Below are 13,197 nucleotides of genomic sequence, written 5' to 3' on the forward strand. Positions count from 1 at the left end.
CAAATGTGCTTAGCAATTGAGAAATGAGCACATACAAAAGAAAATCTGCAGATGCTGGGAATCCAAGCAACAAACACAAATGCTGGAGGAACTCAGCAGGCCAGGCAGCATCTGTGGAAAAAAGTACAGTCGACATTTCGGGTGGAAACCCTTTTGGCAGGACTGGGGAAAAAAAGCTGAGGAGTAGATTTTAAAGATGGGGAGGGGAGAGAGAAACGCCAGGTGGTAGGTGAAACCTGGAAGGAGAGGGATAAAGTAACGAGTTGGGGTTGATTGGTGAAGGAGACAGAAGGCCATGGAAGAAAGAGAAAGGGTGAAGGTCCCAGGGGAGGCGATGGGTGGGCGTGGAGACAAGGTGAGAGAGGGAAAAGGGGGTGGGAAATGGAGAAGGGAGTGGGGAGGCATTATCAGAAGTTTGAGAAATCGATGTTCATGCCATCAAGTTGGAGGCTACCCAAATGGAATACAGGGTGTCGTTCCTCCAACCTAAGTGTGGCCTCATCCCGACAGTGGAGGAGGCCATAGATGGACATATCGGAATGGGAATGGGAAGTGGAATTAAAATGAGTGGCAACTGGGAGATTCCGCTTGTTCAGGTGGACAGAGCATAGATGCTCGGCGAAACGGTCTCTCAATCTACGTCGGGTCTCACCGATGTACAGGAGGCGGCACCGGGAGCACCAAACACGGTAAATGACCCCAGCAGACTCACAGGTGAAGTGCCGCCTCACCCGGAATGACTGTTCAGGGCCCTGGATGGTAGTAAAGGAGGAGCTGTAGAGGCAGGTGTAGCACTTGTTCTGCTTGCAAGGGTAACTGCCAGGAGGGAAAGGAGTGTGTTTGGCTTTGGCCATGTTCGTACCTCATGCCCCTACAACAACAACAACAACAACAACAATAATAATAATAATAATAATAATAATAATAATAATAATAATAATAATAATAATAATAATAATAATAATAACATGGAACTTAACCAATTTACATCCCAGAAGTTGTTTAAAGCAAGAAGGATGGGATTTAATGGGAACCTGGGGGGGAGGGCTCATTTTTCAGCCAGTGAGTGATGAGTGTTTGAAATGAGCTGCTAGAGGATGTAGTTGTGGCACATTACAACATTTAGAGTACGTAGTCGGAAACATGTTTTTTAACGGGCCAATCGGGGCAAGTGGAACCAGCGTAGATGAGAATCTTGCTCCGCATTAACCAGTTGAACCGAAGGATATCTTTATACCATGACTCAAAGTAACAATTGTGTCGCTCCCCACTGATGCAATGTGACGCTCGTATCTCACAGTGCTGGCGGCTGCACAGTCGCGCCCATTGATTCTGACATTCAGGCAAAACAAAACTTCGAAGGACTATTGTTTGAAATATTTATGCGTTGCTTGTCTTGAGCAAGGAGGTTCACTCGGCGAGTTTTACAATTATTAATAGGTAGATTCATAAAGAATAATACAAAATAAGTTTTGTTGGCAAAAACAACGTTTTCGGGGAACCATGGTCCAACAAAAAGGTGAATATTTTTAACCGTTCCCCCTTCTACAGATGCCTCTTGATGAGAATTTCAAACAGGATTACAAACACCCAGATTTAGATCGCCCATCCGGATGAAAATAAAGTGAGAAAACCAGGAAACAGCACGCTCCCTCACCTTTCGATGGAGCCAGGAAACCATCAGAGTATCTTTCTCTTAGACAAAAGCAGCGAACTATAAACACGATAAACTCTAGAGATGCTGAAATCTAAAGCAACACGCAAAATAACCGAGAAACTCTGCAGGTCGGCAACATCAATGGAAATAAACGGACAGTCGACCTCTCGGACCGAGGAAACGGGCATGCGCGTTAAAACCGAAAGTCCGTAAATGCACGGGAGTTCTAGACTTGCCGATATGGAGGAAGAACCTAAATTTAAAAACGGTTATATCCAGCGTTCGCTGTTCGTGTTTTTGATGCTGTTAACTCTGACACTGGTCTTTCTAACCCTGCAGAATACAAAGGTGTGTATAATGGTGAAAGTAAAATGCTCAGTGAAAAGTAGTTCCTGACCATCGTTTGAAGTGATTGTGTTTAAACGAGTGCGCGTCTCTTGTTGAGCACCCGTTTTACAGGGAAATGATTAAAATGATCACAATCTGTTGCTCATCGCTCCTCTTCTCCTTCTACTGGCAACTCAAGACTTTAGCCCATGCTCTCTTTCACCATCCTGTCCGCTCGGACACGCAAACTGTTGGTGCAGTTTGGGTACATCGTCGTTTTCGCTCATTACCAACCCTGCAAGTAGACACGGGTATCTGCTGTGCCTTCCCACTTTCTTCCCTTCAACTGTGGATCTACACACAGAGCAACGGAGAAATGATTAAGCTGCGCCTTCATAGCGTTGAAACGGCTATTTTAAATCAGTTTTTACTAAACTATAAAAGTTTATTTACATCATCAGGTACAAACATTCAGTATTTACAAGACAGTAAGTATACTCAGATCAAAATGTGGTTACTACCGTCTATAAAACCGTCAATACCCCGTGCCGTGGGGGCACCGTTCCTGGAAGTTTCTCATTGTACCGCGTGCTCCCTCTCCAAGAACAGCCGGGAGCGAACAAATCCTCAGAAGAGGGGCACGGGGCGGGCAATCTGCCTGGGTAGCGTCTTCCATTTTCAGCCGCTTCGACACATAAATGGCCAACTTGGCAAGGCCCATGAGCATTCCCACCCCCTTCCGAACTGGGTGCCAGTAGATGAGGAACGCGGAACTAAAGTGCAGCGAGAACCTCAGCAGCAGCCCCTTGAGAAACAAACAGAGAGGCAGCAACCTCCCCCGTTCCGTGTACGCGTGGTTCACTGACTGTTCCCGTCTACAGAGTGGACAGGTGAACCTGCTCAGAAACCTGTTGTGCGGTACTGCCCGATACACCTTCCACCCCAGCTCCCCAATGTACAGTCCTTGTGACTGGTGTCCTCGGGTGTATTTAAATAGCAAACGACCAGAATTTGAAATATAATCTGTTCCTTCTGATTTTTTATTGTTAAGTTCAGCCAGTAATGGAATTGGGAACAATGGTGAAGTATAGTTGACCCAACGAATCGATGTCCACAGATCTCCCGCTGCCCAGTTTTCGGCAGAAATGGAGTTTAGCAATCTCTACGGTTGGAAATTGTTACTTTAATTAGAGCCATTATGGATACAAATCGTACTGCTGTCCACGGGTGCTCCGCATGCCCTGACAAAGCGTTCTGTTCAGCACTGACAGTGAGCATTAACAGTTCACCTGACCTGTAGTGGGGCACAGTGGACAATCCCACTTTGCTGCATAGGCTGATCTAACATAATCTTTTAACAATGTTCAGGAGTGAGAATGACTCTTTGTTTTCACTTCATTAACTGTGGATAATGCGAAATTCAGTTCCTCCTTTAGTTAGCTTCGGGCGCTGAGTGGATAAATTCACTGTATAGGAATAAATTGTAAGCATTTTTATTAATTTAGTTTATCTCTTGTTTTTAGATATCATGCTAGAAAGTGTCAGGTAGAGCCTTTCTCACTGAAGTATACATTCGGTGGCCATTTTATTAGGTACAGGAAGTGTGAGTGTATTTTCATAATCTTCTGCTGCTGGTGCTCTTCTGCACACCGCTGTTGTAATCCACGGGTATTTGAATTACTGTCACCTTCCTGTAAGCTTGAACCAATCTGGCCATTCTCCTCTGACCTCTCTTATTAACAAGGTGTGTTCACCCACAGAACTGCATTAACAAGGTGTACATGTGTACCTAATGAGGTGGCTTCTGAGGGCGTGTATAATGCTGTGAACACTAGATAATAATTCTGTGATTAGAACTATGTTTTCTAATGATTCTCGACTTGATAATGAACATGAAAAAATGTGGGTGTGATGATGTTAAAAAGTATATTCATTAATGTTGTTGCTTTCCGTAGTTTGAGCAATTTTCAACTTCCAGAGGAAAGCCCAAAAATCCAGCTCCGAAAAGTAATTCCACAACACAGCAGGAAGGGAAAACGGAGGAGATCGATTGGGTACACAGGCTGGTGAAGATTGGCTATCAGTATCACAGCTTCACTCCTGAAGAAAGATTGGAGGGTTCAGCCTTGATGAAACTGATTGAATGGCCAAAGCCTCCCAATGCTGAAGTTCCCTTTCAGAAAAGCAGTGACCCATCACATACTTGCTTTGTTATTTTAAATTCTGAAAAGACTTTCTATGTGGGAGATCAGTTACAGGTGATGGTGCGTATGTACGATTTTGAAGGAAATCCAAAGCAATACGGGGGTGACTATCTCCAAGCCCGGATCCACACTCCAGAGTTGAAAGCTGGTTCAGCAGGAATGGTTATAGATCATCAGAATGGATTTTACTATATAAATTTTAATTTATCCTGGGCGGGAAAAGTCCAAGTGTCTGTTTCGTTGGTTCATCCCAGTGAAGGGATCCAAATATTAAAAAGGCTACGTGAAGAACGACCAGATAGAGTGTATTTGAAATGTACTTTCAAAGCTGGGGATGTTTCTGAGACTACAGTATGCAGTCTGTTTTTGCCTGAAACTAAACCACTCTGCAATTTTACTGATCTCAGGGCAGGGGAGCCCTGGTTCTGTTACAAACCAAAGAAGCTTTCCTGTTCTTCTCACATAAATTATGCTACAGGAGGATATGCAAAGAATGTTATAATTGGAGAAGAAAGACGGTTTTTTCAAAGGTTACGTACATTTACTTTTTTTGAAATTCAAAGTCAAAATGTGTTTAATATCAAAGTGTGTGTATGATATACAACCCTGAGATTCATCTCCGTACAGACAGCCACAAAACAAAGTAACCCAATAGAACACCCAATGTGCAGAAAAACAACAAATCATGCAAACACTTGAAGTTCCCGAAATAAGTCCACAGCCACAAAGCCAGTCATCACTGCAGCCAATTAGTTGCAGGGCACAGCGTCAGCGAGGCGAGTTGTACTGGCCTGCCCCTCACCTCCAGCCCTGACACCCTGACCTTTTTAATTTGGCCTGGTGTTTAAACTGTGCAAGCCTCAGGTCATTCCTCGCTCTTTTGTCAGGGTCCCTCCGGATCGATACGCTCTTTGGTCTGGACTCCACCTCCTCAATTCAGCCTGTACCCAGCCCTTCCAATTAGGTCCGGCACTTAAATTGTTCAAACCCCAGTCCTGCCATGGGTCTGTATGTCTCACCTTGGTTCTGTCACTTCGAATCATCTCCAAGTCTGCTCCAGGTACCACTGCCTTGATTTGCCTCATAAATGCCATGTCACAACTGCCCTGCACCTTTGAGGCTTCAGTTTACACTGCAAGGGAAGTTATAATCTAGTGATTGCAATGTTCATTTTCCGCAAAAAGTGTTAATAATGACTTATTTAATAGTTTTTTTTAAAGAGCAAACACGAGGAAATCTGCAGATGCTGGAAATTCAAACAACAAGACACAGAAAATGCTGGTGGAACACAGCAGGCCAGGCAGCATATATAGGGAGAAGCGCTGACGACGTTTCGGGCCGAGACCCTTCGTCAGAAACGTCGACAGCACTTCTCCCTATAGATGCTGCCTGGCCTGCTGTGTTCCACCAGCATTTTCTGTGTCTTGTTATTTAATAGTTTTGTTTGTTTTGTTTTGTGACAGGCAAATAGACACTGTACTTCACCTGTGCTGTCTTGTTATTTTGTTATTGCCATTTTTCAGTATTTTCTGGGTTTGTTTCTGATTTGTATCTAACCTACACTGTTTGTTGCTTTGAATTTCCATTCACTTTGTTTCTACATTTGGAGTTCTAATTAATTTAAGAAGTTTCAGTTGCTCCAGTTTGCTGGTGCTGGTTGTTAGGTTTAATTACTATAAATTATCTCTATGCTGGTAGGAGAATTCGGGGAAGATTTGATAAATATCTGAAAAAAACAGGTAAAAGGACAGCAAGAGAGACAATAGACAGTAGGTGCAGGAGTAGGCCATTCACCCCTTCTAGCTAGCACCACCATTCACTATGATCATGGTTGATCATACACAATCAGTACCCTGTTCCTGCCCTCTCCCCATATCCCTTGACCCCGCTATCTATAAGAGCTCTATCTAACTCTCTCTTGAATGCATCCAGAGATTTGGCCTCCACTGCCTTCTGGGGCAGAGCATTCCACATATCCACCACTCTCTGGGTGAAAAAGTTTTTCCGCATCTCTGTTCTAAATGGCCTACCCCTTATTCTTAAGCTGTGGCCTCTAGTTCTGGACTCACCCATCAGTGGGAACATGCTTCCTGCCTCCAGCATGTCCAATCCCTTAATAATCTTATATGTTTCAATAACATCCCCTCTCATCCTTCTAAATTCCAGTGTATACAAGCCCAGTCGCTCCAATCTTTCAACATATGACAGTCCCACCATTCCGGGAATTAACCTTGTGAACCTACTCTTCACTCCCTCAATAGCAAGAATGTCCTTCCTCAAATTTGGAGACCAAAACTGCACACAATACTCCAGGTGGGGTCTCACCAGGGCCCTGTACAGCTGCAGAAGGACCTCTTTACTCCTGTACTCAATTCCTCTTGTTATAAAGGCCAGCATGCCATTAGCTTTCTTCACTGCCTGCTGTACCTGCATGCTTGCTTTCATTGACTGATGTACAAGAACACCTAGATCTCATTGTACTTCCCCTTTTCCTAGCTTGACTCCATTTAGATAGTAATCTGCCTTCCTGTTCTTGCCACCAAAGTGGATAACTTCACATTTATCCACACTTAACTGCATCTGCCATACATTTGCCCACTCACCCAACCTGTCCAAGTCACCCTGCATTCTCATAACATCCTCCTGACATTTCACACTGCCACCCAGCTTTGTGTCATCAGCAAATTTGCTAATGTTACTTTTAATCCCTTCATCTAAATCATGAATGTATATCATAAACAGCTGTGGTCCCAGCACCGAACCTTGCGGTACCCCACTGGTCACAGCCTGCCATTCCGAAAGGGACCCGTTAATCGCTACTCTTTGTTTCCTGTCAGCCAGCCAATTTTCAATCCATGTCAGTACTCTGCCCCCAATACCATGTGCCCTAATTTTGCCCTCTAATCTCCTATGTGGGACTTTATCAAAAGCTTTCTGGAAGTGGAATTGCTCCAAGAACTGGCATAGGCTTGAAATATGAAATGAAATATGAAATTGTTTCTTTCTGTGTTGTAAGAAAAGATCTAAAAATGATCTACCATTTTTCTGCCTCCTGTATAACTGCTTTAGTTTCCTTTGCAGTCTTTGTCATCCTCTGCTTGCTTTCAAATATATTTGCAATGTCAGTAAATATGGTTACACTACATTCAGTCCCTCTTCCTAAACAACTTAAATTCAATGGAATATACTGTCATTCTGTCTGTACCACTGATGTGTTAGAGGTTGCCAACCAAAGTGATTCATTATCCTGACTGTTAATTAGTTGGTCCTCATTACATAATCTATAATATGACATATATAATTAGGTACTTGCATTGTGTGATAACCTTTTATCAAATAACATCTGGAAATCCAAATACACAATTCTTGGTCTCCATTCACCCAGGGCAAGCCCTCTTCTCATTGTTACCATTAGGAAGGATGCCTAAAGCCACACACTCAGTGGTTCAGGAACAGCTTCTTACCCTCTCCCATCAGATTTCTAAATGGACAATGAACCCATGAACACTACTTCACTTTTTTATTATTTCTGTTTTGCACTTTTTAAATATATATACTTTCTGTAATTGATTCATTTTTTCCTATGTTTATTATGTATGAAGTTATACTGCTGCCACTAAGTTAACAAATTTCATGATATATGCTGATGATATTAAATCTGATTCTGAGCATTCTGCAGTGACTTCTGACATCATGGGGAAAATTCTGTAACCTGTTGATAGATGTTGCATTAAGTGTCTATTACTTGCTTCCTGAATTCTCTTTTCTTTAAATGGGGTTGTATTTATGCTTCTGTAAACCATTAGGCCTTTCCAGAATCTGGGGATGTTGGGAAGTCGGGATCAATATCTTCACTATCTCTGCATCCACTTAGAACACAGAACAGTATATCTGAGGAAATGTTCCTTCAGAGCACAATGTTCCTTCCATTCCCTGACTGTTCATGTATTTGTATAAGTGACTCTTAAATGTTGCCTTCATAGAACATAGCAGAACATACAGCAGAAGAAAAAGCCTTTTAACACACAATGTTGCCCTGGACCAGCAAAAAGTAAATGAAAGACTCCTGAACATTAATCTCTCCATGTCCATATCCCTCCAACTTCCTCACATTCACGTGCCTATCCAAATGTCTCCTAAAAGCCTCTAATGTATTTGCCTCTACCACTATACCAGGAAGTGCATTCCAGGCATCCACAACTCTCCGAGTAAAAATACTTGCCCCTCACATCCCTCTTGAATGTACCCCCTCTCACCTCAATGCATGTCCTCTGGTATTAGGCATTTCAACCACGGGAAACAGATACTTTCTCCACTCTATATATACCTCTCATAATCTATTAAACCTCTTTCAGATCTCCCCTCAGCCTCCAGCACTCAAGAAAACTGCCACCTCTCCTGCAACTTACAGCTCTCTGTAAGAAATGTTTCTTCTTTACTTGCTTTAAATTTTTCCCCATCTCACCATCAACTTTGACTAACTATACCTCTCTTCATTTTATATTCTATAATGTCACATTTCAGCCTCTGACATTCCAGGAAAAGCAGTCCAAGTTTATCCAATCTCTCCTTATTGTGACAAAGACTCTCGCCGAAGGGTTTCAGCTTGAAACATCAACAATACTTTTTTCCATAGATGCTGCCTGACCTGCTGAGTTCCTCCAGCATTTTATGTGTGTTGCTTACCTATTGCTAATACTCTTTATTTTTAAATAATACAATTTATTTGTGTCACCAGTTTGCCAATCTTGTAATAAATGCTGCTTGGGTTCAGATAAAGTCTCTTTCATTTTGGCCACTTACCATTTTTCTCATTTTTATTTGGAGGGCACGTCTTGTGTTTGCTTTTCTGTTTTTGTCCATCTTCTCAACATGCTGCTTATCATTATGCATTTGTTTCCTTGCTCAATTCCTCAACTTCACAAATTTCCCCTCAATTGGACCATAACTATGTCAGTAGACCCCATAGTATCCTAGGTATTTTATTTTCCAACATAAACTCAAACAAGTCTATCCAGGTGAAAAGGTTCCTTTCTCTCCATTTGCCCACAGAAATTGATGGCAACGTTGCACTTGTTCCATAATGGCATGCAAGCCACAAACCTAAACGATGTGCCTGCAAAGAGAACTATTTTTCTTCACGACCAGTGACAAACAAGGCTGCATCATTGCCCCAAAGCTTTTCTCAAGCCCCTTGTGTTTCACCCCACTGCCAACAATGGAGCTAATCCAATCTGTCATGGCTGGGTATGTTGCAAAAGCCCCTTACAAGTATTAGTGACAATTTTTTTTCTAACTGAATTCCTGTCTGATTTCTCTGAGACAAAGCATGGAGGGTATGCTGAACCTTCCTCGAGGCTGACTTTCAATGTCTATCCTAATTCACTGAGTCATCCAGTTCCTCTGCCACCCCTTTTTATTGCTGAGCATGTCAGTAATTCAAATGCAGAGTGATCACAATATCATTAATTAATATGCCAAATTGGCAATGCCAAATATTACACCTATCCCTATGTACAAGAACAATCAACATGGAAGGCAAAGAAAGCACTCAAAATTTAGTATGGCTCAATCTTTACTAATACTTGGATCAGCTAAATTTTAGACATTCAAATAATGCTTATAACTCTCAATAATCTTGCATCTATTAGCTTGCTACCTGATACATTAAATCATAGAACTCAGCAGCAGACTTGGAAACTATTCAATTGAAATAAACTGGCCAGGTTCACTGACATTGTTGTCATGAATATCTATTTACAGTCTGTACCTCGCAGTTTAATTACCATAGATCATTTCTCACAGCAGCTGCCAGTTGTTAATACTTTGATCAGTCACTCAGTACTGATGTGACATTCCTCCAGTTAAACTGTTGGCATTTCTGGAGAATTTCACAGACCATGAACTAACCTTGTGTGCAGTCACTGTCCAGTCTTATGTTTTGCGTTGAGTCTCTGCAAGAGTTCGGTTTAGGATTGGGACTGCATGGGTGCAGAGTCTCGACCCCAAATATCAACCATTCATTTGGCTCCTCATTTCCTGTCCCAGCAAGTTCTTCCAGAAGATATTTTCTTTCTCCACATTCCAGTACCTATAGTTACTTATGACTTCTTGCTGTTTTAACCCTTTTTTCCACAATCATCGGTTCATATGAAGTTGGCCTTAGATGCATCCCACCAAGTTCTTAGATACTGGCCAGAAGCAGCTGAAGTTATTTTCCAATTGAGATGGATTGAATTCTGAAGGGCTTAAAAGTGTGAATAAGAAGCACATCTTCTCTTGGATATAGATATAGATTTAAAGTAGTTAAAGTAGATATAGATTTAAAGTAGTTGCTAAGACAATTAGTAAAGATCTGAGCAGAAGTTCCTTCACGTAAGAGTTGATGTGCACACAGAATTGTGACATTCAATGTTGCACACCCAATCCTAGAAGTTGATGCAAGGCAAATTATGAAAACATTAGGTAGGAACTAGGAGAGTTAATTGGGAACAGCTGTTTTTGAGCAAGTCCACATCTGACATGTGGTTGGTCCTTAAAGACCAACTGCATAGAGTACAGGACAGATACTATCTGTTCTGGTCAGAAGGAAGGACAAGATGGCAAGATAAGAAAACTTTAGATATTGAGAGAGGTGTTGAATTTAGACAAGAAGAAAAAGAGAAAGTACTTGTATGTAAAGCTTAGGAATCTATAATCAAGCAGAGCCCTTAAGGATTACAAAAGAAGACAGAAAAAAACTGAAGAAGGGAATTAGGAAAGCCAGAAGGGGCAATGAAAAGTCCTTGACAAGCAGGATTAAAAACAATTCCAAGGCATTCTATACATACAGTGAGAGCAAGAGGATAACCAGGGAGTAGGTGGGACCACTCAAGAATAAAGCGGTGGGGGTGACGGGATGTCTGCTTGGATGCGGAGGATATGGGTGAGGCTCTTAATGAGTATTTTACATCAGTATTTGCCAAGGTGAAGGGCATGGGAGATAGGGAGATCAGTGCTGAGAGTATTGATATGACAGAGCATTTTGAGGTAAAGGAGGATGTGGTTTTGGATCTCTTAAAGACCATTAAAGTGGATAAGTCACAGGGTTTGATGGGATACATCCAGGGTTATTGAAAGAGGCAAAAGAAGAAATTACTGTGGACTTGAACAATGTCTTCAAGTCTGCTACAGCAACAAGCAAGGTAACAGAGGACTGGCAAGCAACTAATATCCTTCCATTATTCAAAAAGGGAAATTGAGATAATTCTGGAAATTATAGACCAGTGAATCTCACATCAGTAGTAAGCAGGTTACTGGGAGGAATTCTTTAGGTATAGGGTTTATGACCATTGGAAAACCATAGCCTAATTAGGGAGAGCCAGCATTACTTTGTGCAGCTAAGTCATGTCTTACTAACTTGATTGAATTTTTTTGTACTGGGACCTCTCTCTTTGTTATGTTATGACCTAAATGAAAATGTAGATTGGTGGGTTAGTAAGTTTGCAGATGATACAAAGATTGGTGTTGCTGTGGATAGTGTAGTTGACTGACAAAGAAAACAACAGATAAATAGATAGATACTTTATTGATCCCAGAGGAAATTACAGTGTCACAGTAGTATGACAAGTGCACAGGTATACAAATATTAGAAGAGAAGTAAGAAACAATAAAAAAAAGTTACCTCAAACAGTCTAACAGAAGGAGGTCATCATTTCCCCGGCTATAGGTTGACTCATTATAGAGCCTAATGGTCGAGGGTAAGAATGACCTCATATCACTCTATAAAGCAGCGCAGTTGTCTTAGTCATTTACTAAAAGTGCTCCTCTGTTCAGCCAAGGAGGCATGTAGAGAGTGAGAAACAATTGTCCAGAATTGCCAGGATTTTCCATAAGTTCTTTTATTCTACCACAGTCTCCAGTGTGTCCAGTTTGACTCCAATAACAGAGCCAAGCTTCCTAATCAGATTATTGAGACTGTTAGCATCATTCGTGTTGATGCCATTGTCCCAGCACACCACAGCATAGCATAGAAGATTGTACTGGTGACAGCAGACTGGTAGAACAGGTGAATTTCTGCAGATGACTTGACATTGTGTTGTATCGAAAGTCAAAGGAATACAAGATAAACAAGAAGGGATATAAATCAGTTGCAGATATTGGTGAGAAAAAGCAGATGGAGTTTAAACTGCCTAAATGTGAAGTGTTGCACTTTGCTAGGTCTAATGCAAAGGGAAAGCACACTATTAAGGGCAAGATCCTTAACAGTGTCAAAGAAACAGAAGTATCTTGTGGTCCCAGTCCATTGCTTCCTGAAAGTGTCTACACAGGTTGATATGATGGTTAAGAAGGCATATGGCATGCTTGCCTTTATTAGTCAAGGCATTAAGTTCAAAAGTCAGCAAGTTATGTTGCAGCTTTATAAAACTCTAGTTAGGTCACATCTGGAGTATTGCATAGTTTCGGTTGCTCCATTATAGGAAAGATATCGAGGCTTTGGAGATGGTGCACAAGTCATTTACCAGGATGCTAGGCAGGTTGCTTTTTTTCTTGGAGCAGCGAAGGCTAATGAGAGATCTGACAGAAGTTTATAAGATTATGAGAGGCATAGATAGAGTAGACACATGGCACCTTTATCCCAGTGTTTAAGTATCTAATACCAGACAGCATACATTTAAGGTGAGAGGGGGAAATTTCAAAGGAGACGTAAGGGTCAGGTTTTTTTTTACAGAGTGGTGTTTGCATGGAATGTGCAGCCTGGGGTGGTGGCAGAAGCAGACACATTAGGACTTTTAGGAGACGTTTAGGTAGGCACATGAATATGAGGACAATGGAAGGATAATGAAAATGTGTAGGCAGAAAAGATGTACTTAGTCAGCCATTTGATTACTAATGTAATTGGTTTAGCTAAACATTTTGGAACAAAGGGCCTGTTCCTGTGCTGTTTTATGAGATTACACTAGGTAGCTCCTTTGACTGGTATGAACCGTATGGATGTGAATAATCTGAATGGAGCAATGCTACAGCACT

General features: G+C 41.7%; 1 protein-coding gene across 2 annotated transcripts in view; it reads left to right on the top strand.

Moving 5' to 3' along the window:
* The first annotated feature begins 1,765 nt into the window (after positions 1-1,765).
* The window catches only part of LOC140727640 (NXPE family member 3-like), a 68,766-nt gene continuing 57,334 nt past the window's right edge, over positions 1,766-13,197 (top strand). For both annotated transcript variants that reach the window (XM_073045250.1, XM_073045249.1), the window contains exons 1-2: positions 1,766-2,005; positions 3,940-4,718. In XM_073045250.1, coding sequence (XP_072901351.1) covers positions 1,871-2,005; positions 3,940-4,718 — 914 coding nt within the window. In that variant the 5' untranslated portion in view covers positions 1,766-1,870. The remainder of the gene's footprint in view (positions 2,006-3,939; positions 4,719-13,197) is intronic.

The sequence above is a fragment of the Hemitrygon akajei genome, chromosome 5, assembly GCF_048418815.1.
Source record: "Hemitrygon akajei chromosome 5, sHemAka1.3, whole genome shotgun sequence".
Classification (NCBI taxonomy): domain Eukaryota; kingdom Metazoa; phylum Chordata; class Chondrichthyes; order Myliobatiformes; family Dasyatidae; genus Hemitrygon; species Hemitrygon akajei.